The sequence below is a fragment of the Buteo buteo genome, chromosome 18, assembly GCF_964188355.1.
Source record: "Buteo buteo chromosome 18, bButBut1.hap1.1, whole genome shotgun sequence".
NCBI classification, from domain to species: domain Eukaryota; kingdom Metazoa; phylum Chordata; class Aves; order Accipitriformes; family Accipitridae; genus Buteo; species Buteo buteo.
The window spans coordinates 25789514-25811639 of NC_134188.1; the positions used below are offsets into that span (position 1 = coordinate 25789514).

Below are 22126 nucleotides of genomic sequence, written 5' to 3' on the forward strand. Positions count from 1 at the left end.
TGTAGAATTTGAGGCCTTGGAGATTTTAAATAGCTACACCCCAAACTTTGAAATGTCACCTGAACCATGACTCCCTTTGTGCAGTAATGCACTCACTGATGCAGTTTCTTGCTGTGATTCATATTTATGGAGTTTGTAGAACCAGTGTCCATCTGAAAAAAAAAAAAAAAGATAAAAATATCCTCTTCATAGCTATTATAATGCAGTTTCTGGAGAACATGTGTTTTTTCTACTCTGAAAGGAAAAGTATTTAACCCAATTTCCCCCTCCTCCTCCCCCCCCATGTTGCTAATGTATTTTTATGGCTTAGAGTAGGAGTCACTGGGATGATTAAGTTCTGAAAAACACCTTTGCTCCCTGTTTTATTTAAATCTTTAAAGCATTTTATATCAATCCTTTGTAGAAGATCTCTGTTAGCTAGGGCATGGGAAATGATTATTTGATTAAATGTTTAACCACTCTGGTGTCTTTCATCAACCCAGCTTGAGTTATCATTGCTAATCGGTCATTTTATTGACTTTAATTAGAAATAATAATATCAAAACTAAGACAAAATAAGACTCCACTGAGAATGAAGTACAACAGTGTGGCATAAAAGGGTGGAGGACCTAAGCTGATGAGATCTTTGAGCCTGGAGCAGAAGACTTTGTATGGCTCTGAGTAACTCTGTTTCCTTTGTCTTGATTTTCCCCTATTCTCCTGCCATCTGCAAACTTAACAATACACTGTCTAGGTGTGCTGTGTGGTTTAATAAACAAAATGTGGGGTGCTTTGCCAGATAATTAGGGTATATAGGTCACGTCGTTGTTAATTACTCAAGTGTGCCTGGATCATTTTCAAGCAGAGGTGGATGACCTGGGGAGGATCCTTGTCCCGTCACCGTCTTTTCTTGCCACTGAAGCTGGAGCAGAGGATATGTGGCAGGGGGAGAGCTGGTCCTGGAGCGTGGCCGGAGGGTGCTGCTGCGCATGCGACCTTGCGGGCATGGTAGGACTCTGCCCTTTGGAGGTTGCAGCGAGGGAAACGGCTGTGTTGCTTCAGTCTGACTGGCTGCGGGGGAAGTTTGGCACTTCCCAGTCCCTGTCTGGGAACTTAGACAGCATTATTTTTTTTTTTTAATTTATGTATTTATTTTTGGCTGCTTACAAAAGGAAGTACAGTCCCATCTTGTCACAGCATGAATTGAAACCTTAGCACTCAGCACACCAGCTCTGCTGCCCAGGCCTAAGCCTCACGTACTGCTATAAAAGCCCTTGTCAAGATGCAGCTTTTCTCCTCTGCCCTCAGAGGGCAGACAGAAGTGGCATGTTTTACGAGGAATCTTTTAAAACTCCTTTTCTGCTGCTTGTCTGGATAAAATTCAGTCCCCACTGCCACCTTTACAACAGAAACGTGCATTTTCATTGTGCAAAATCCAAACCCCCAAACAATAGTAATGGGAGCACTATTTTTATATTGAGGTTTAAAAACACGTATTTCTGTCCAACTCTGAAGTTTTATTTAAACACAGTCTACCCAGCTCAAGGATGTAAAGTATTCTCCCTCTTCTCAAAACTGCTGGGTACCGGTACATCACTAGCATCATTAGGAGCCCTGGGTTTTCAGCTCCTCCAAAAATTAGACCAGGGAGGCATTAGATCAGTATGTTTCAATGGTTTTCTGTGTGCATGTTGTTTCTCACACCGGGCCAGAACATCTTTCAACGTACAAATTTCGGCATCTCTGAAAATCCCAGTCGTGCTTAGGTCAAGCACTGCAGCTGACTGGTGTCTCCTGGCAGCCAAGCAAAGTCATCTGCTTATTTTGATGGAGCAGGCAGGTTGTCCATGTTCAAAATGAATATGGTTGTGCTGGAACAGAGTGGAATTAAATCAGATGTCTCACTTTATTAATTTCTTCCCTTCCTAAGGGAAAGGACAATGTGGCTGACAAAGCTAAGCTCCTGGGCTTTAGGGTCACCTTTCTTTCCTTCCCTCCTCTGCTGACATCATGTGTTGTTCTGTCCTTGGGTTAGAAGCTATTGTTTCTAGATTTTCTTGCAATCTACGTTTTGATGTGTGCGTGTGGTAGGGAGGGTTGGTGGATGATGGTGTGGGGGAGCATATTGTGTTGAAGGGTCACATGCTGTGCTCATTTAGCATGGCCAAAGATAAGATTTGGCACAAGTCACCTTTGAGCTTGACTCTTCACTGCAGACCTTGTCGGAGTAATCACTGTATTTGTGTTTATGCAGATATCGGTAGTATTTTGGAGTGAGAACGAGGGCACTGTACAAATGAATAGCTGTGTGTATACTGGTGAGGTTTAGCGCTTAGCCCTGAGTCACAACAACCAGCTTCTGCATCCAGCTGTGTCACTACTGTATGGTGTGACCTTGGCATAGGCTGTAAGCTGACTGTGCAGGGATTGCATCTTCTTGATTAATAGCCTTGCTCAGAGTTATATCCCCTTGGTTCGACAGCACAAGTAAGTCTTTATTACCCTGGTAACAGCATGGAGTCCTGGCTCAGAAAAGGAGCACAATCCATTCCTGGCTTGGGAACCATCAGCACAATTAATTATATTTGGATTGCATTGTAAAAATTGCCAGTAAGGCGGAGATGCTCAGGCCTACAAACATTGCGTGAGTTTAATTAAAAGGATGATTTTAAGCAGCTTTGGGCACAGATACTTTATACTTCTCTATTGGTTTCTATCACTGCCTCAGTAATGAATTGTCAACGAGTTCAAATGAAATGAGCTTTCATTCTGCATGGCGTAAAGCTCTCAAAGGCGGAGAGGTAGCTGTTTGTGAAGAGGGTTTTAGTAGTGTGTAAAATAAGGGTGAAAAGGGGGAAGTTTTTTCCTTCCTGGATGTTCACAGGGTAGAGATCACAAATGCAGCCTGTGCAAGAATGAGCCTCCACCAAGCAATCATCCGTGCTGAGGACGGCTGTGCTCCAGCAACGTATCCAAGCGCTGCTGTCTGTGTCTAAAGGGACTCTTGTGAGCCTGTACCTAGAAGGTGGCTAAGCCCTTTGCTGGGCTGGGGCAACAAGCTCAGCGTTTTGCAGGATAGGGCCCTGGCTTTTGCAGCGTTTCAGCGTGTTGGAGTGAGCACTGTGTGTATTCTCTTGGCCTCCACATTCAGCTCTCAGATTTTCCCAGAGAACTGGGCAGAGCAAAATACAGTCCCAGAAAGGGAGCAATTAATTAAAAAGCTCTGTACCGCCTTCTGGTGTTGACCTCGACAGCGCCTGTGAACTGCATAAATGCACTCAGGCTTGCTGTCCAGAGCTCTGATCTGGGTGAAGCTGACTGCAAAGGGACTCATTTCAAAGCCTCTCTTGTGTTCTTTGGTAGCACGTACAAGGACAGTGTTACAGACGTTACTGCTCTGCCTGTAATGGCTAAAGAAAAGGGCTTGACAGATTACTGGCCTTGCTTTTTTTTTTAATTTTTATTTTTCCCCTCCTGTGTATGTGCTTTTGTTGAAGACGAGGAATTAGCACTACTGATTTTTTTGAAAGACTCTTGAGTGCCCATAACCCCAACTGACCTAGGCACTTTTGGAGACTTAGCCAGAATTTTCCAAGTTATTTTTAAATGCTGGAAGTCTTGCAGGGGTCTGGGAATGTTAAATGATTGATTATTTGCATCATAGAGCATAGGAGTCACAGCCCTGGACTGAGGCTCCATTGTGTTAGGTAGTGAATGCACATAGAACAAAATAACTGGTTCTGCTCTCGGTACCATGAAATTGGAGCGGAGTCAGCTCCCATCCCTCTTTTCTAATATATTTATACATGCTCAGTGTGATAGAGCAGTGTATCAAATCACAGATATGTTTTTTAATAGCAGTTGAAGTACAAATAAAGGTCAGATTTGTGTAGCATGCATTTGTTTAATGTCTTGAATGGCAGAGCACAGTAAACAGTATATGAATGCCTGGATGAAAAATAATTGTTCATGCTTGGAGTTGATAACAGTGACTATATGTATTTTTAGCTGTGTTTCTCTGTTATGTCCAGGCCTCTGGTCAGTGCTGTATTGCCATTACCAGATGACTTGCATTTACTGTGCTCCTTTGATTGCTTTACCAGCGTGACATCTGGCTAGTTTCCCTTTGCCAGGGTCCCAGGATCATGGTGAAGTTCTTACAGTTATTTGTATCTATCTTTTCACTTTACAATTAGCCTGAGAAAAGAATGATTCCTCCCCTGTCTGCATATATGGGTTTATTTGGGGGTTTAGGTTTTTTTGCCTTCTTCCAAGGGGCAGACAGGCAAATTCAGCCGTACACCAGTGATGTCAGGTTCTCTACAGGCTGTCACAAAGCCCTTATCCCTGCTGGTTTTGAGCACCTTGGGATAATCCATGAAGTTGCAGTGCTAATGGTTCGTTTTGTAAATGTAGGAGGTGCTCAGTGTACAAGTTAGAGAAGATTGGTTACGACAGGATGCCTAGAGTTGAGAAAAGACTGAAATCTGTTCCTGTGGGAGTTGTTCTGCACTTCTCTTCAAAAGCTCTGTCTCAGGGAGAGGCTTTATTCTTCCAGCACAAAATCGATCTGTGACTGTGAAGCGTTTGACCATGATTAACATTGTGGAGCAATAGGGGTTTTTTAAATTTTTTTTATTACTTTTAGCTATCTTGCAGCCAGAAAGCCCCTTGGAAGATAAGTAACTAGTCATCACGCTTGGGCTGCTATTCAGTAGGAAATAAGTACAGTTAGCTCAAAGTGCTCATAGTACCCTGCATTGCTGGAGACTGTAATCTGCCACGGTAACCTGCAGTAACTGAAGTGTCAGTGCCCATGCCTGGACAGCTGTTGAGAAATGTGTCTCTCACTGAAGCCAAACTGTTGTGGGACATGATCTCTTTGCTAGCCAGCTGGTATCACACTTTAGTTCTAAGTGTTACTTTGAGGACTTCATGTCAGCAAGAAATTGGAGGCCTGCACATCAAACCGAGCAGACCTGAGTGGGTACTTTAGCAATTGCAAGCTTTTGAAAATATTTTTGTCTTATGTCCAGTCCTGGCCCAGTCACAATCTGAACTTGTGACTAAACTCATTTATTTAGGGAAAATTCTTTCTTTAACTGAAGAGCCCCAAATTGAAATATTTTAGCAAAAGCCTGAAACATGGGCACAGGTAGCACAAGAACCTGCATCCCCTGTTTCCCACTGCAGGCCAACTTCTGTGGCCTGGCAAGTTTTTGACCAGTTCTGCCTTAAACATTCAACAATTTTGGCCAAGTGACTCATTGTTTGATATTTGTTGTTTGTATTGCTATAGCAGTTGAGGCTCTTAAGCTTTGGATTCAAGACCTTGTTGTGCCAGGTGCTGTAGGAACATGGGGAAAAAAACAAAGAAAAACAAAAAGGCCTTGTGAGGAAGAACATGCATTTCTGTATAACCCAAGACAACAGATGGCTACAGATGGGGGAGCACAAGGAACTGATGAGATAATACTGGCCTGTGCAGTGAGTAAGTGTCTTGGTACATCACTTCTACACAATCTAAACATTGCTGAGGTTTTATAGACACTATAGCAAAGGACAGTTTGAAGGAGGATGACTGAGTTATGGCAGAAGTATACAGTAACATCACAGCAAGTGAGAAAGGCAGCAGAGGGAAAAGAGGCATGCTGAAAATTACGCTTGAGGAAAGATGTTTGCTGCAAAATCTGGTTGGCATCGTAGATGCTGTGATCATGTATGAGAGAGTACAGGTACGGAAGCAAAGTAGAGACAGAAAGTGTATTTATTGGAGCAGGGAGTGCAGAGCCAGTGGGGAAAAGAAACCAACAGGCAGGCTACGTATTCAGAGTCTTGACGTGGAACTTTCTTCTGGTGTTTTTACTGTTAGCAGCACAAGGAAAAAGAAAGTGCTGTTTCTTTGGATCGTAACTTTTAACCATCATGTGACATGAGGGAACAGATGAGTGAAGCAGAATGTGTGTGTTCCTTTATTTGCAGTGCAGATGCCTCTGTAAGGGGCAAAGGAAAAATGCTGCTTTTTGTAGCGTTGTTTATTTGAACTTCAGTTTAACAAAATTAGCCTGTGCAAAAACTTCGGCGAATGTCCTCTTTAAGTTGAAAGCTTGCAGAGCAAGATGCAAGTCAAATGCCAACCCCAGCTATTAGCACACATCCTTTCATGAGTGTTAAACTGTGCTTAATCTCTACTGGTCAGGTTCTTTTTCTCCTACACACTGTCTACAGCTAAAAATGTCAAGTTAAAGATGAACCAAAGATAGTAGCTGCTAGTCCATGTTTTTTTCTGAAGCAGCTTGGTCTCTACCCAATCATAGTTTGCTTCCCATGCAGCATGAGAGGAAACACAGCTGTCACGGCATCTGTTTGGGAAGTTCTTGCTGGCTTGAGGATGTCTAGGAGCCCAAGTGCTTATAGCCCACAGTGTAAAAGGTATTGCTTGGAGTGCAGCTTCCCCACGGTAAAAATAAAACCTTTAAAGGTGTGTTGCTGTTTGATAGGAATGTTTCTTACAAAGGAAGTGGAGAATCAAGAAGGCTTTTGTATCCTGTGTAACACAGCATGACGTGACTGCAGAACAAGAGAGGATGTATTTAAATAGGCTCCCCAGAAGGTTGCTGGAGAAATAGCTTCATAATAGGAAATGCATTGGTTGCTTCTGCATAAAATGATATCCCAGATGTGTTCTCTGCAGTAGAGACCCTTTTTAGCTGAACCATTTTTAGCTGTGTGGAAGGAGCCCAGTTCTTTATCTCAAAGGCTCTTTCGGCAATAAACTTTGGTCTTGCCACTAGAGGGGGACTGCAAGCCGTACACCGTACGTCCGTCCTGCTGGGCTTCGCCAGCCACCTCTCAGTGCTAACACCAGCCCAGCAACTCCAGCAGCAGGACCCTCTCTGCTCTGTTGAGCTCTGGGGTGTCACAGCACCCATAAAGGTCAGACCTTGCAGCCAAATAAACGCGAAGGGACGTGGACAAGGGGAGCCTGACTGGTGCAATGTCCATGTGCTTCTCCAGTGATCTGGTTCTGCAGAATGTCATTTTTTAGTCCCACACAGCTACAAAAAGTGTCCTGAGCATGAATGGTGTTCAGCAAAAGCTGGTTAGGGTTTGTACAACCTCCCTGAGTCATGAAGAGGTGTGAATAACCCCTCTCCGTGCCTGGTTGAGGGAATGTAACAGCAGCATACCCAGCAGCACCATTAAACTGGTCAAAGATGAAATAGAAACATGAGTACATCTAGATCCTGGGAGAAAAGTGGGGGCTTTAAGTATAGCAAACTCGCTTGTGTGCTGGGCCTGACCTACGTGTTTTTTGTCACCTTGCAGGGCTTTTACCCATGTGTTCACCTTTGGCCCAACGTTCCGAGCAGAAAACTCGCAGAGTCGCCGGCACCTGGCAGAGTTTTATATGGTGGAGGCTGAGCTGTCTTTCACTGAAAGCCTCGAAGACATCATGCAGGTGGGCACTCCAAATGTCTGTGCTGCAGGACCGGTGCCAGAACTTCTTCCTCGTCCCTGAGCTGTGCTCCCTGCCCTCAACTGAGGTCACAGCTCCTCTCACCCTGTGTGAACTGGGTAGAGGTTGCACAGGGACTTCCCAAGGATCAGGGTTTGCTCAGCAGAGGTGAGGCCACAGAGGAGATTTGGAAGGGAACATATAGGCATGAACGCAGCCCTCATCTGTATGGGAGGCTGCACAGTTGCTGTATTGCCAGGAAATGTGTAAATGTGCTTGACTGGTGCTAATGAAAGTGGCACTCTACCCTTCAAAACCTTCAGCATCTCTCCAGTGAATCTGAGCGGTATTTATGCAGTGTGTCCCTTGGCGTGCTCTGTAAAGAGCGCCTTGAAACCTGCGTTGAAATCTCAAGTAGAAACAGTTCCTGGCATACACTATCCACTGTGGCTTTAGCAGAAGACTGAAAGAAATCCTTAGTCAGCTAGCTTCTGATTTTTCAGGATTGACCTCTCAGTTGCAGTTTAACCACATGATGGATGCTAATGCATCTTACTAGTCTCAGCATAAGCCAGTTTATGCCTAGTAGGACTTGGAAGTAAACATCCACACACACTCTCATATATCAGATAAGCTCCTTGGAAAGCTATTGGAGAAATAGCCTTAAAAAGAAGACGACCAGAGGCACTGGCTACAGATTTATAAAATGATATCCAGGTGGTGGTTTCTTCAGCCTGGATCATCTACAGTCTGCTGAGTCAGTATGGCCTGACAGCAGAGCTGACATACTCTGTCTCTTGTGTGTGCTGCTTCTGCATCTTGGATCTCTGGATGGCACTGGGCTGTGTGGACTGACCCACTGGGAATCCCTGTGCTCTGTCATTAATAGCATCCCACTCTTTCTTTTCTCTCTCCATTTCTCCAGAACAACTTTGTGTATTCTTAGAGCATAGCGTATGTATATGTTTGCGCCTTACTTCCTGAGCCTGCTGTTTCTCTAGGTAATCAGGACCTGATTGAAACTTTAACTGCTTTTATCTAGTATAATAAGCAGGGTCTTCTGTTAAGTGGTGTTTGACCCCTTGAACACAGCAGGAACGTATCTATACTCTTGCGCTGAGAACACTAATTTCTTGGCTTTTGAAGTATAGACAGCCAGTTCAGACGATTCAGAGAATCAGATTTGAGAATGGTTCTGGAATGTGTAGGGCTTTTATTTGTAGGGAAAGGAGGAACCCTTCTTGGCTTGGCTTTTGTTGTTGCTAAACATCTTGTGAAGTCTCAGCTTGTGCTCTCCTCTTTCGCTTCTTCCCTCTGTCCTGAAGTCTATGTTATAGGGACAGATGCTTGTCAGAAACTCTCCTAGCAGCCATCGTTTTACATTCCTCATAGCAAGTCTACATTGCAACATGCTTACTTTTGTGATGTTCTCATTTGCAGAAGTGGAGTTCCCGTTTTGTTTATTTTTAAATCGTTGGGCAATCTCTCTTTAAAAAAAAAAAAAAAAAAAAACAACCAAAACTGACAGCTGCTCTAAAGCCTAAGTTAAGTTTCTTTTTCCCCACGTAACTGACCTAAATTCAGTGTTCTCTCATATATCTGCCCATTGGGCAGTTTGTCTGTTTGTTGTCATCTGCAAGTTCTTTGTTCAGTGCAAAACGCCCAGTTGAAAGCCTTGGGGGCTCTTGGCCAGGGTTAGCATCTGAACTTTGTCCTCACATAAAGAGCTGGATTGTTTAAAATTTATTTTTAAAATTGGTATTCAACATTTGGACTGAATACCTCTTCAGCAAGTTAGTGTGCTGGGAATGCTCAGCTTCTTCAGGGACATCTTGAAGTATTTGCTTATACACCATTAAAGAAGAGCCTTGCTACAAAGATGTACGTGTTTACCATTCATTGATGAGGCTTGAGATCTTTCTCTCGGCCAAAGCTCCAAAAGAAACATAGCTTTCCTTACAGAATAAAAAGAAGAAGATTTAGTAACAAAGCTACATGTATTTGGGAGCAAAGGGCCCGAAATCTTAGAGCAACGGCTTTTTTCCCCACTGTAATTGCACAGAGTAGTGCTCAGTTATTCCTAAATTAGTAGCACAGTTCTTGTGAAGTCTTATGCGTCTTGATCACGCAATCTAAATTTCTGTTCTGTGCCAAAAAGTGTTTTAGTGCTACAAAGAAGCTTAAACTCTCACAATACTGGTTTCACAATACTTTCTGTGGAAAGTCCCATGTGCTCAGTGCACTACTCCATGCTGGATGGCTGGCTGATAGTGTTACTACTTCAGTGTACAGGGTATATGTAAGTGCATCTAAGGAGAGGCCTCTGTGGCCTCTTTGCATAAGAGTCTAGTCAAGAAGTTGAGTCAGGTTGCCCCAAAGCACTCTTCCTCCAAACTGGATGAGAAAGAGGGGGAGTTAGAAGAAGGTCAGGTAAGACAGTGGAAGGGGTCTGACTTGTATGGAAGTGTCTGGACTCACTAGAGCCGTTGCCCCTCTAGTCCCTGAATTGGAGGTCCAAGGTCTCCAGTCTCATCTGTCATCTGAGATGCCTGCTGCCACCCTCTCCCTCTGTCTTCAGTGCTATGTCATGTAGCCATTTGTAGATCATTGTCTTCTATTTTTCATTCCACTCTCTTAGCAGTGCAGTGGATTTAAAGGATCCCACTTCACTCGTGATGCTAATGGGGTCTCAAAGAGGCCATATGATGCAGTCATTATTGAATTTCATCAAATGCACATACAAAACCATGCTAAAAAAAACATTATTTAGGCTGTAAAGTTAGGATATGCCAGAAGGAAGTTTTCCTGAGGGCATTTTTGGGAGTTTATGCATATTGTTAGTCTTCCTTAACAAGAGCACATCCTAGCACCACTGTCTCTTTAAGAGATGGAGAATACATCTCTTTAAGATGGAGAATACAATTTAACACACAGTATTTGAGCTCTGTCCGGAGGGCAGAAGTATTGTCTTCCACTGGTTATGTACTTCATCAAAATTAATTTGCTGTCATTACAGCCCAGTGACATGGAGCATTATTACCTCCGTTTTACAGAAGGGAATTCAGGCATGAAATGAAATCAACAGTGGCACTGATTTTTGGATGTCAGTTTCAGGGACCTTAGATCCGAAACACGGGTGTGGTTTGATTTCCAGAATAGTTTGCACTCGGAGTACTTTCTGTCTTCAGTGCCAAGGCTAAGACAGTTGGGCAAATCTGACTGCAGTCTCAAGGGAACAAACACCGGTAATCACATGGGAAAGGTTTGTTCCAAGTGTCTTGCGCAGAGTTCTTTAGAAACATTGGGGTATCTGCAGGGCTGTGGGTTCCTTCTCTGAAGTGGTGTACAGCTGCCATAGCTGAGGCTCCATCAGCATTTATTGTTCAGCTTTGATGGCCAGCGAAGCAGTGGTTTGATAGAGAAGAGTCTCCTTCTTTTCATAACAGCATCTCTCCAGAGTGGGTCCTGAGCTGTTGGTTATATAGCTGAGAGAGGAGACTTAATGACCAAGAACAGATGCAAATCTCCCCTCTGTGTGTGTGTATGTGCACACACGTATGGTGTGTGTGAGCAAGCATGAAGGTAAGCAGTAATGGTCCATTTGGTGACTGTTTCATATGTAAATGCCCTGGGATCTACACTGCATCCGTATGCATACCCCAGGTAAATGCATAAACAAAAATCCTACTGGCAGTTTTTGTGATTTTTCTGAAGGTGTCTTATGTAATAAAGATGATTATTTGAACCCTTCTTGCAGTGTAAAGCACCTTCAATTGCTGCTGCTGACATTTACTGCTGTTTTGTTGATGATTTCCTGTTTCAACTCTGATCAAAATTTTATTTGATAAGAGGATAAGTTGCAGCATCAAAAGATCCAAGTTAAAATTAAACAATACAGTTGGGAGCCGCTTCTAATCAAAATTGGACAGTTAACCATTAAGTGCCACAGCAACATTGGGGAAGGACAAGATTGATACTGCTGAACTTCTTTGAAAGGTGAAAATGGAGAGAAAGTCTGGGAGCAATGAGGAAGAGTGAAAATCTTTCACCTCCGTCTTACTCACCTGCCCTCCTACCAGCACAATTTCTACATTTCCATTATGAAGCAACCAAATTAAAGGGCTTTTGGACATCAGGAATCCCACCTCTGAGATGAGCTACTTGCTTCGATTCCAATGGCTTTTTCCCTCTGTAAGACTCCTATCAAACATGTTTCTTTCAGGATACGTTCAAACCAATCACTTCTCCAGTATCTCCAGCTTGTGTTCCCGCAAACAAGTGGTTATGCTTCTCCACTCATTTTTTTCATATAGCCTACTTTCCAGTCCTTCATTGTATTATCTGCTTAAAGCTGTAACTTCTCAGTTGGAGAGGTTTTTTTCCCTCCTTTTTCTTTTTTCCCTCCACTTTTCATGCCTAGTACACATTTGGCATAAATAAGAGCAGTGAGGAGGCCAATGCTTGACCCACGTGTCTGTCTTTTTTGCCAGGATAAAACCTCAAGTTTCAAACCTGGAAATATTTCTCAGATTGTTTTTCCCATACCACCCACATCTTTTTTCCACAAGAGGAAGCTGCTTATGTTGAATGCTGTGGGAACCTAATTGTTACTTTATCGCACAGTGAGGAAAAAAAGTGCTAATTAAACAACATGCTTTTCTGAAACCAGATGATACTTTCATTTTCTGGAAAGAGGAAGCTTAATGTAAAATCCCTTCGACTCTGCCTGGTGAAACCAGATGAATTGCCAAGTAGTTTTCTAATTTCATTTGCATAAGCCTTTTTCTAGCTACTTTGAAGAAAGTTCAAAGCTGACTGTTTGGTTATTTGCCACTCAGCAGCAGGAATGCTAGCTTTTCATTTCCTCTGTGTTTGAGTACCAGTAGGGGTAAAATTGTTCATCTGCATATGATAATGCTGTTCCTTTATTTGGATCTTACCTTTTTTAAAAGAGGGCCCAGATTGATGCAGGGGTCTGGAGGCTGTTTAGCTCCAGAGGAATCAAAATGGACTGATTGACCACCTTCTCTAGGCTGGTGGGATGCAGAGGTTGTTCATCAGTGCAGAGCAATGTTTCAGCAGTTTGGGAGACGTGATGAAGGATGTTCTGCTAAACATGAGAGTTTGAACATCGTGTCCAAAATCTTGTCTTAGCTATGTCAGTTGCTCAGCTTCTTCTTTTCTGTGCCTTTTGTTCCTCTTACCCTGTAAGATCTGGTTCCTTGCAAGGCAGAGACCTGCTCCTTCCTCAGATCTGCTGACTGAACATCAGGTTCGTCTTTTCACAGTTAGTCTCTTCTGGGCTTTGTGGTGTCTAGGGACTTGCTACTCACCTAGATATTATCAGTGGATACTTCACTTCTCTCAACTCTGCAATTAATGAAGCAGTTGTTATGGTCACAGAAAAAAAAAAACAGGAATGTGCCAGGACTTTCAGAGGTGCTTTTTGTTGTGAAAAACCTGGTCCCATCCCAGGCTGAGGTGATGTGCAGCCCAGTTGCATTGCTTTGTTCCTTACAAAGGAGATGAGAATAAGACTACAAGGAGTCATGGGAACTCTTAATCTGCACAACAGCAAGTGTCTTGGATGGTCTGCTTTGCTTAACCAAAAGAGAAAAGTACTCTTAAAATGGGTTGATCAAAATGCAGTGGCATCCCACATGGGGGCTTTTTTTGTTTAGAACCAAAATGGCATTTTAATTTCTTCATGGGTAAAGCCCATTTTACTGGATAAGTGTATCCAAATTGGATGATAATGTCATTTAGTTAATCCACAGTAGTTTAGGGAAATGAAACCACATCTTTTTTTAGTTTCTCAAACATCCCTGCGTTGATGGGTGCTCTACTCATCTCTGTACAAGTTCTCTTTGCTTTGCTCTTACTGCACAGAGTCTCTCAAGCTGGGATCTGTTTGATGGGCTGGCTCTACACAGTACACATTTATTCTCTCCTTTAGTTCTGCCTCTTCTAACAACAAAATAGAAAAACAGAATTGCTCATTACAGGACAGATACCTCACTAATAATTAATCTGAGACCAGTCACCACAAATGGTTGCAATGTGTGTATTTGTGGCTGACCAGGGCTGCTGTTTGAATATTTTAGCTGTGTTTTTTTCACTGGCGATACCTGACTGAAGGTACTGAGGCCATCAGCAGACACTGAAACCCTAAAGCCGTAGCAGAAATACAGGTTCCACTCCTCTTCAGCTACTGAGCAAGCCTGCTAATTAGGAGCGTTAACAAGCTGGTACCCTCTTATGCAGTCTAACCATGCAGGACAGAAGCTCCTTCTGTACCCTTTGGCGGATGTGTACTGTGTTTTATTTATAGTCTGGGACATCTAAGCAGTGTTAATTTCTCATGCACTCCTGTTTTCTCTATTAGGTTATGGAAGATCTTTTCAAGACAGTGACAAGCACTGTGTTCTCCAAATGTCCTCGTGATGTTGAGCTTTTTCATAAATACATAGCTCCTGCCCAGAAGGTAATAAATGTGACAGGAAAGTGCTGCAATCCTGTTATGCATTTTGGGGGCTCTTGGCTATAGGAAGGCTTAATTTTTATTTTTATACTGTGTTGTCCTGTGTTAACAAACTATGAAGAGCTAAAAGTTGGCCTGAGCTTAAGCAATTGTTCAGATGAACAGAGAGAACACACAACTTTTTGTAGCTGGTACTAAGTGTGGTAGAACTGTAGCTGTCACATCATCTAGCAGCCTCTGAATCATCAGCTGCAGTAATCGGGTACCCTTTTAGCACTGAATGGCTGGGAGTAGATTTTGACCCATATCTAGATCACAATGCACACCTACAAATTAAAACTTAGAGGGAGGTAGCTTTTCTAAGTTCCCTCTGGGTCCCTGAACCCTTAAGAGTAGCTTTACAGTTTTATTTTTTCTTGTTTTGACCAAGGACAGGTTGGAAAAAACGCTGAAGAACAAATTTGTGATGTAAGTACTTCTATTTCAAAATTATCTGCAAGAGGGCTTTTGGGGGAAAGAGTTCCTATTTTGTATATGTTCTTTTTCTTTCCCAACTCAATGTCTTCTGGGTTAGCATAATGTCTCCAAAAGAGCATGAATTGCAGTTCCCTTTGTACTGTTTGTCAGTTGCCCTTTCATATCTGCATGAGACTGGCATCTGAATCTGCTGGCCTTTGGCTTTTGCTTCCCTGCACAAGATCCTCTTTCTGTAAGGGTATCCTCCTTCCAGTATGTACTTGCACAGTGGTTTGCTCGCTGTCTTGCTTGGTTTTGGCTTTGGTGCTCTGCCTTCCTTCAGACTTCCACTCCGATGGCTCCCTTTTAATGAAACTATTTTTTGATATTTAAAAATCTCAAAATGGGTTTTGTATTCCTGATTGCTTGTGCAAGTCCTTTTCCCAGTTCTCTGTGTGCTAAAGAACTGAAGGCTTTTGGTTTCCCTCCTTGGCCCCCAAGAATACCTCCTCTTCCCTACTTTTGCCTGTCTCTTCAGACAGTGGTGCTCTCCATTCATCCCACAGAGTTGTAGGGCTGCTTAGCCCAGCACTGGTTTTCCTGTTAAGCAGCTGTAGCCACGCTTGGGCAACAGGATCGTGATAGATCCCTGTGCCTCATGCCTGCATAAGCACCACGGGAGATGTCAGTGAAGTCACTGTCTCCCCATTTCAGTCCTCCTCTCTTTGGACCTAACTGATATTTCTGAGAGGACAAAGTTGCACTCAGCTTCTCCCATGGTCCAAGGCAAAAGAATGTGAGTCAGCCTCTCTTTCTCTCTCTTCTCTGTTTCTCTCTTCATCAGCTGCTGGCAGATCTGGGGCATTCCTGGCTTACACACATCAGTTACATGCGTTGAACTTGTGCCAGTGATATACCTCACTCGGACCATGGTGTCTCATAATCCAAACACATGGAGCAATATATTCCTTCTTGAGGTATTTCCTCCAGAAGCCTTCACTGTATTAGTGAAACCTTGTAGCTGGGTGTAAAGAGCTCGTGCTCATTAGGGAATTTGGTTTATAATTGGATTTAGCCAATGATACAGAGAGATGAAATTACTGTGACCAGGTTATTCTTTCTTCTCTCTGTCCACAACATTTGCTTGGTATGTGGAAAACTTGTCAGCAAAAGTATCTTCCATTGAGTCTTGATTTCCAGTTATCAAACCTGCAGCACCTTTCACTGCACTTTTTCTGTTTGCTCTGCCATGATGCTGTTCTTTTGTATTGGTGGAAGTCAGTGGAGAATCTGCTCTCAGATCTGTCAGAGGAGTAGAGAAATATTGCTGCAAATAAATCTCACAATTTTTGCAAAGTAAAATGAAAATGTTTGAGCTACAAGCCCTTTGCTCTCTGGGCTGTTATTTTTGCCTAACAACATCGTGAACGATAGAGCTATGCCGATGAGGGCATATTGTTTTCTCAAAAAAAATCCACAAATCTTTATGAAGCAATTCTCTGCAGAGCTCACTTCTGACTGAAATGCAACATTGCAATAATGCAAAAGTGTCTTGAGAGCTTAGCATTTCCTGCCCTGCATGTAGCTGAAGCACAGGAAAACATAGGGTTCTTGCCGTATAAAATGGTTTTTGGTTTCATTCCAAAGAAGCATTGCTGGGAAGTCTGACATCACAGCACAAGTTGGCATGGTGGGGGGGAAATGCCTCCTTAATTTTCCAGTACGGCACTTAGCCAGAAAACTTTCTTGTTAATCCTTTCACAGTTATCTTAAAGACTTTTTTTTTTTCTTTTGCAGAATTTCCTACAATGAAGCAGTGGAAATTCTGAAGCAAGCTTCTCAAACTTTCACTTTCAAGCCAGAGGTAGGTAGTTGTGTGGCAGCTTGTCCCTATGCCTGTTCATGCACACAGCCAGCCTGAACTTTGTAGATCTCATTTCACTCTTTCTGATACAAGAGTTGTTACTTCACACAGGTTATCTGCCTCCTGGGGTGTTTGCTCAGTTGTAACCCAGGTACAACCTTTGCCCTTTGGGGAAGAAACAGAAGCAATATAGGGAGTGAGTTCTGTAGCAAAGAACATGTAACGTTTGCAGGGAAGGAAGTGATGAGTTTGCTGTTGAAGGACCAAGGCTTTGGCAAAAGCGCTTCTCTTTACTGTATGTGAGTAGTGCCAAATGTGTTGCGTATTCAGTAGCAGTCAAGTAAGGAGAGTTGCTGTGACAGTCCTCAAATAAAGGAATAATATTAGGACAGCATCAAAAGTTTGACAAGGACTAATAAGCCAAAACCACGTCAAAATACCATGTAATCTAGATCTAGGTAAAGGCAATCCCTTGTCTTTCCAAAGCATAGATTTTGACCGGGAGAAAGAATCACATGCTAGTCTTTCTAACACTGTTAGATTGTGGTTTTCTGAAAGTCCTATTTTGCCCAATCTCAAACACACACACCAGTAGGGAGACCATTCGTGGTGGTGCTAATCTCATGTGTATGTGTATACTGATTAATCTTTATCTCGTTCTGATGCTTTGAGGAAAATAACCCTCTGGCTGAAGCCACCTTTGTAGCCAGTTGGGTAACTGTCTTATCTCTGTGTACAGGTGGGTGTAGAACCGCAAGTCCTCTATCAGTACTACCTTGATATGAGACAGCAAACTCAGGATATTTTCAGATGAGGAGAGTCTGCAGAATATCTGTTCCCCTCTTCCGATTCCACTCCCCTGATATTCTTTGCACATCCTATAATGGACTGGAGGTCTCTAGTCAAAAGCCACAGAATTTATAGCTTTGCTGTAAGAAAGGAGAAGTGAAGGACATTACAAATGTCCGACGCTTTTGATAACAAAGAATTGTTTAATAGGACGCTGGGTTTTCTTAAATGAGAATTAATGTAGTGTGTAACAGGACACAGCAGGGAAGAGAGCAGTCAGCCTAGTAAAGCTGCTTTCTATATTCCAAAGGTAATACTGAAATAAGGCTTTTTGCTGGGTTGAGTAAGCTGATTTTGGATAAGTGCCTATTTCCCCTAAGCTATGTGGAGTGTGATTTTGGGGATTTTGTTTGTTTGGGTTTTTTTCTGATTTGATACCAGATGGTTGGGCTTGATGCAGGGATGATCTGGCCCTGTTCTGTGGAAGTTAACCACGTTATTTTCATTGCTTTGCTCTGCCATAAAACTCGTGAAACTCTTGTCTGCTTAGCAAATTTTCCCAGTGGCCTGTGTGAGAAGTTGCTGTGCTTGGTTTCATGTTATTCAAAGCTACACATCTCTCCTACACAGCGATTTTTCTGTGTCTCTTGCCACAGGCAAGGTGCACCAAAGCAGCATCCCAGGTCCCTTTTGCTGTCTTTACAGTGGGGCTGTGACCTCCAAACAGAACATGAAAAGTACCTGGTGAAGCACTGTGGAGAGGTTCCCGTGTTTGTGATTAACTACCCATATGACCTCAAACCTTTCTACATGCGGGACAATGAAGATGGACCTCAACATACAGTAAGTCCATAGGTCACACTTCCACCTCTTTTTTGGCTACATATGTGTCTTACCCTACTGATAGATAGACAGATGAGAACAGTCTTCTACTGGGCCTCTGGTCAAGAAGTCCGAGATAAGATGTGACCATCAGATGATCCTGTTCAGTCGTTTTCCTGTTGTAGAAGAAATCCCCAAAGCAGGAACAACAGGAGGAGGATTCGGGAGTTGGGTAGTGTTAAGTTTTTGCTTAAGCCCTTTAAGATAGATTTGCCATAGTTTATTTCTTTTCCTGGTAAACTTCCGTACTACTAGGTGAAATGCCTAGAATTGCAATGCGCCAAGCAGCCCGTGATACTCTTGTCATCCAAATCTAGCATCCATGTAATACTCAAATAGCAGATGGACACAAGATGTAGACTCTTCCTCCGCAGGTCTCATGCTTTGAAGGTGTGATTTCCCAATTGAAGTGAGACAACCTGAAACATTGCTTCTACCAAAAAGAGCGACTACCCCACCATGTGCCACTGTCACTTCACTGGTTTTAATTCTAGCAACAGTCCAGCTGTGGGATGGGAGAAGTAACTCTACAAAACAAAACAGAGAAGAAAACCAGCCCAAACCTAACAGCATAGGTGATAACACTGGGATCCTAACACTTGGATCAGCACATCGGTGCCATTGATCCATTGGTATCATTACCGCTAGAGCTGGCTCAAGAAATGGGGGCAGATGGAGTAAACACAAGTTACAAGCGTCAGAGCAGCTTAAACTCTAAGGGAATCAGGGCTTCAGGAAACTTGCCTGTGTGTCTTTGTCTCCTTGTGAGCTGCCGTTGGGTTCTTTATACCCTGCACAGGCTTGCCTACATACACAGGTTGTCACCAGAGTAACCTGGTGGGGTTCAGTTCACACCACCTGCTGTAGATGTCCTCAGTCTGTAACACCACTGCACTTATTTATGTTTTCTGTAGACTTGCTGATGGTTATCACTGTAAAGTTCCCTCCTAGCCTTCTCCTGTCAACAAGGGGCTTTTCAAGCATTTGCAAATACTTACGTAAGTGTCCTGGACTCAATAAAAGAATTATGGTAGCTTCTTACAAACAGACATCCAGTGTCAGCTGTACTTCTGCTGTAGACTGTATGGCTACATGGCATGGCTTATGTTAGGTTTCTTTCTTTTAAGGTTGCAGCTGTTGATCTCCTTGTACCAGGAATAGGCGAGTTGTGTGGAGGCAGCTTGAGAGAGGAGCGACTGCCCTTCCTCGAATCACGCTTACAGAGGTATGAAAAACCCACAGGTGCTGGGAGACTAGCCTGACCAAGAGAGTGTTTCAACAGCCCTCAGTGGTTGGCAAGACCGAGGAGTAGAAGGGCAACTAATGGAATTTAAAAGAAGCCTATTTTTGTCTTTGAGATATCTAGTTCTCTGAGTAGGTGACTGCAAACTGGTGAAGAAGTTCTTGTGCTTCTGTTGTAGGTATGCAAACTCCCTCTCTGTTTTAGCTCATCAGAGAAGAAGAGTTTATTTTATGTTAGGAGGCCAGGGCAGTAGAATGCCTCAGCTCTGCTGGGACTATCTGGAACAGGGTCTGATGTGAGGCTCTTCATCCTTGGGCCTTTTCTTTGTAGCTTTTGTGGCTGACAGTGGATTGCGAAGGTGGAGATTGTCACGTAGACAGAGCTTGGATGTATTTGTCATCGCATTGTGTAACTGAGGAACTGCAATTTTGGTCAGAAGCTTTGCTAGCTGTGATGCAGCTGGCCTCAGTGGCATCATTTCACAGAATATGGTTCTTTGCTAACAGTTTGGTGGGAAGCTTCACTGGAAGTACCTGGGACCTGTACTGTGTCATACAGGCTCCTTCCCTGCTGCTTTGTTCTGGATCATGTGACTTGGAGTGATTTTAGGCTAAATTCAGTGTCAGAATATCAAAGCTGCTGTTTAGTTAACAAGAATTGACATTATAGATCAGATAATTCTCCATAGACAATTACTCCTCAGATCCTGTCTGACTGCTCAAAAAAACCTTTCATAACTCAGATGAGTCCATTTGGGCCAGTCGTACACTTGTGCAAAGCAATTTTGGAGGAGGATTAATCCCAGAGTAACAACCATTTGCATATTAGGAATGAGTTTGTTGCTTAAATCAGCCACATGCTCACCGAGATATATCTAGTCAGTGGAGAAGAGCAAAATCCATTTCAGCATAATGAATCCAAAAGGCGCTGGGCAATTAAAATCACCAGAACATTGGTTCTCAATTTGTGGTGTAGGATGATACTATTCCCTGTGCTTCCTGCTACTCTCCCTGTGAACTCTCCCGAAGCAGGCATGCTTCAGCTGAAGCAAAGTACAATGTTGCCTGCTGCACTTTCACTTGAAATTTTTGCCAGTAACATCTAGAGTCCACAGCCCTCAAGGTGTGGGGCTGGAGGAGAGGGGTCTGTGTGGAGGTTGAAGCCAGACTTTCTTGTTTGTCGGGAAGGTCATAGGAATTATTTCAAGCTACAAATGGGGTGTGTCTTCAGTGACCTTAAAGTACAGCTCTGCACTGAAGATGACCTGGGAAAATAAGACCTCTTTTCACATGTTTTTCTCGATTTTGAGTACTCAGGATCTGATCTGCTGAGCCCAAATACTTTAAGGCTTTTAAATTCTACCTCCTGCAGACCCAGCATAGCTGAGAGAGATAAAGAACGGGGTTCTTGTCTCCTTATACACACTTCATACAATAGCTCCCCAAGTCCCAGTCAGGGACAGCTGCAATGCACTGAAGATGAGAGAAGTGGTCTCACTTTGCCTACACAGTTTTCTGTTCATGTTCAGAGAAATGGAAAAAAAAACCAGACAACTTTGTTCTTGTTCTGCCAGGGCAGGGAAAGGAGAGAAGGTGCACTGGTGGCCATTAAAAAAAATGTATTTTATTTAGTAGCTTTATGGAAGTTGATAGACTTTAATAAAGCTATAGGAGGTTAGTGTTTTTGTGCACTACGAAAGGGAAGCCACATAGCCGCACATGTGAAGAGATTTTGACTCACTCTTAAATGAGGTTGGCTGCATGTCATTGTAAATTTAATATTCAGGCCTGTACTTCCCAAACATTCACAGATAGAGTACTGATATGCTTAAAGTTAAGAATATGCACAAGTCTTTGTATGAAGCTGGGATCAACCCTTTATGTTGAGAAAACAAAATTTGCATTTTAAGAAGCAGGTGGGGAATCTGTTCAAGATTGTCTACCAATTACCAGAACTGATAGCCACTGATCATGTCTTCCCTTAATCTCCTGCCTTTCCTTTTTTGGACTCAGTTTAGTCATTAGACCCTCCCTTTTCTTGTAGCATTCTCTTCCAGTCAAGTGCTGCTTGTGCGGATTTCCTCTGTTCCTTTACTTACACGGGATTTTCTTTTTGTTCCACAGATTAGGACTCACAGATGCCTACCGATGGTAAGACACTGTCTTGGTCTGCAAGTTCTACTTCTTCTTTTGAGAGTCTTTAAACAACTATTTCATTTTTTTTATCTGTTTTTGAGGGGACATTTCTTGACCCAGTTGCCCTGCCATCAGTGCCAGTCTGAATGGAACAGCCAGTTCTTTTAAAAAAAGTTTAATCTAATGCTGCTTAGTTTGTCTTCCCAATTTGTCCACTCACAGCACAGGTCATTCCTTTCAGGATTGCATGAAGTGGATTAATTTACATAATGATTTTTGATATTAAATCATTAGGCTGTGTTCAAAGTTGAATAGACTCTGACTGCCATTGCATGAGATAAACAGGTTGGAGAACCACAAGCAATTTGTGACCTTTAACAGCTCCATGAATAACTCCCTTTGCAATTGACAGGGCAATTGGGTCGAAAAATCTTCCCTAACAAAGCAGCTGAAGCAATTAAAACTGTCCTGTTAAGGAGACAGATCAACCTTTGAATTAATGGTTTAGCCTATTAAAATGACAGAATGATCTTAGTGTTCCTTTTGACAAGTCTTTCTTGGTATGTACTTTGTCATAGCTACTGAGAGGGTGATAGTGCAGACAATTTTAAATTTAGAAGAGTGTATTCAAATACTCTGCAGTATTTGGATAGATCATTAGGGAGGCTGCCTTGAAAAAAAGCAGAGTGAGTGCAGGGTTCTTTACTCTCCTCTTGCCACAATATGAGATCACTTAGGAACAGCCCAGTGCATGGCAGGCCTTTACATCATCCATTTGCAGACAGGGTGAATTAAATGTCTTCCTTTACTGTTTGCATTTATGGGCCAGAATACACCA

At 42.9% G+C, this 22126-nt stretch overlaps 1 protein-coding gene across 2 annotated transcripts in view; it reads left to right on the top strand.

Moving 5' to 3' along the window:
• The window catches only part of NARS2 (asparaginyl-tRNA synthetase 2, mitochondrial), a 52524-nt gene that overhangs the window by 24347 nt on the left and 6051 nt on the right, over positions 1-22126 (top strand). Inside the window, exons 7-13 of one of the 2 annotated variants that reach the window (XM_075050177.1) lie at positions 7309-7441; positions 13824-13922; positions 14350-14387; positions 16173-16239; positions 17734-17871; positions 19038-19135; positions 21277-21303. In XM_075050177.1, the coding sequence (XP_074906278.1) occupies positions 7309-7441; positions 13824-13922; positions 14350-14387; positions 16173-16239; positions 17734-17871; positions 19038-19135; positions 21277-21303 (600 nt within the window). Of the gene's footprint in view, positions 1-7308; positions 7442-13823; positions 13923-14342; positions 14388-16172; positions 16240-17733; positions 17872-19037; positions 19136-21276; positions 21304-22126 lie in introns of both variants that reach the window. The other variant, XM_075050175.1, reaches the window with a different exon arrangement.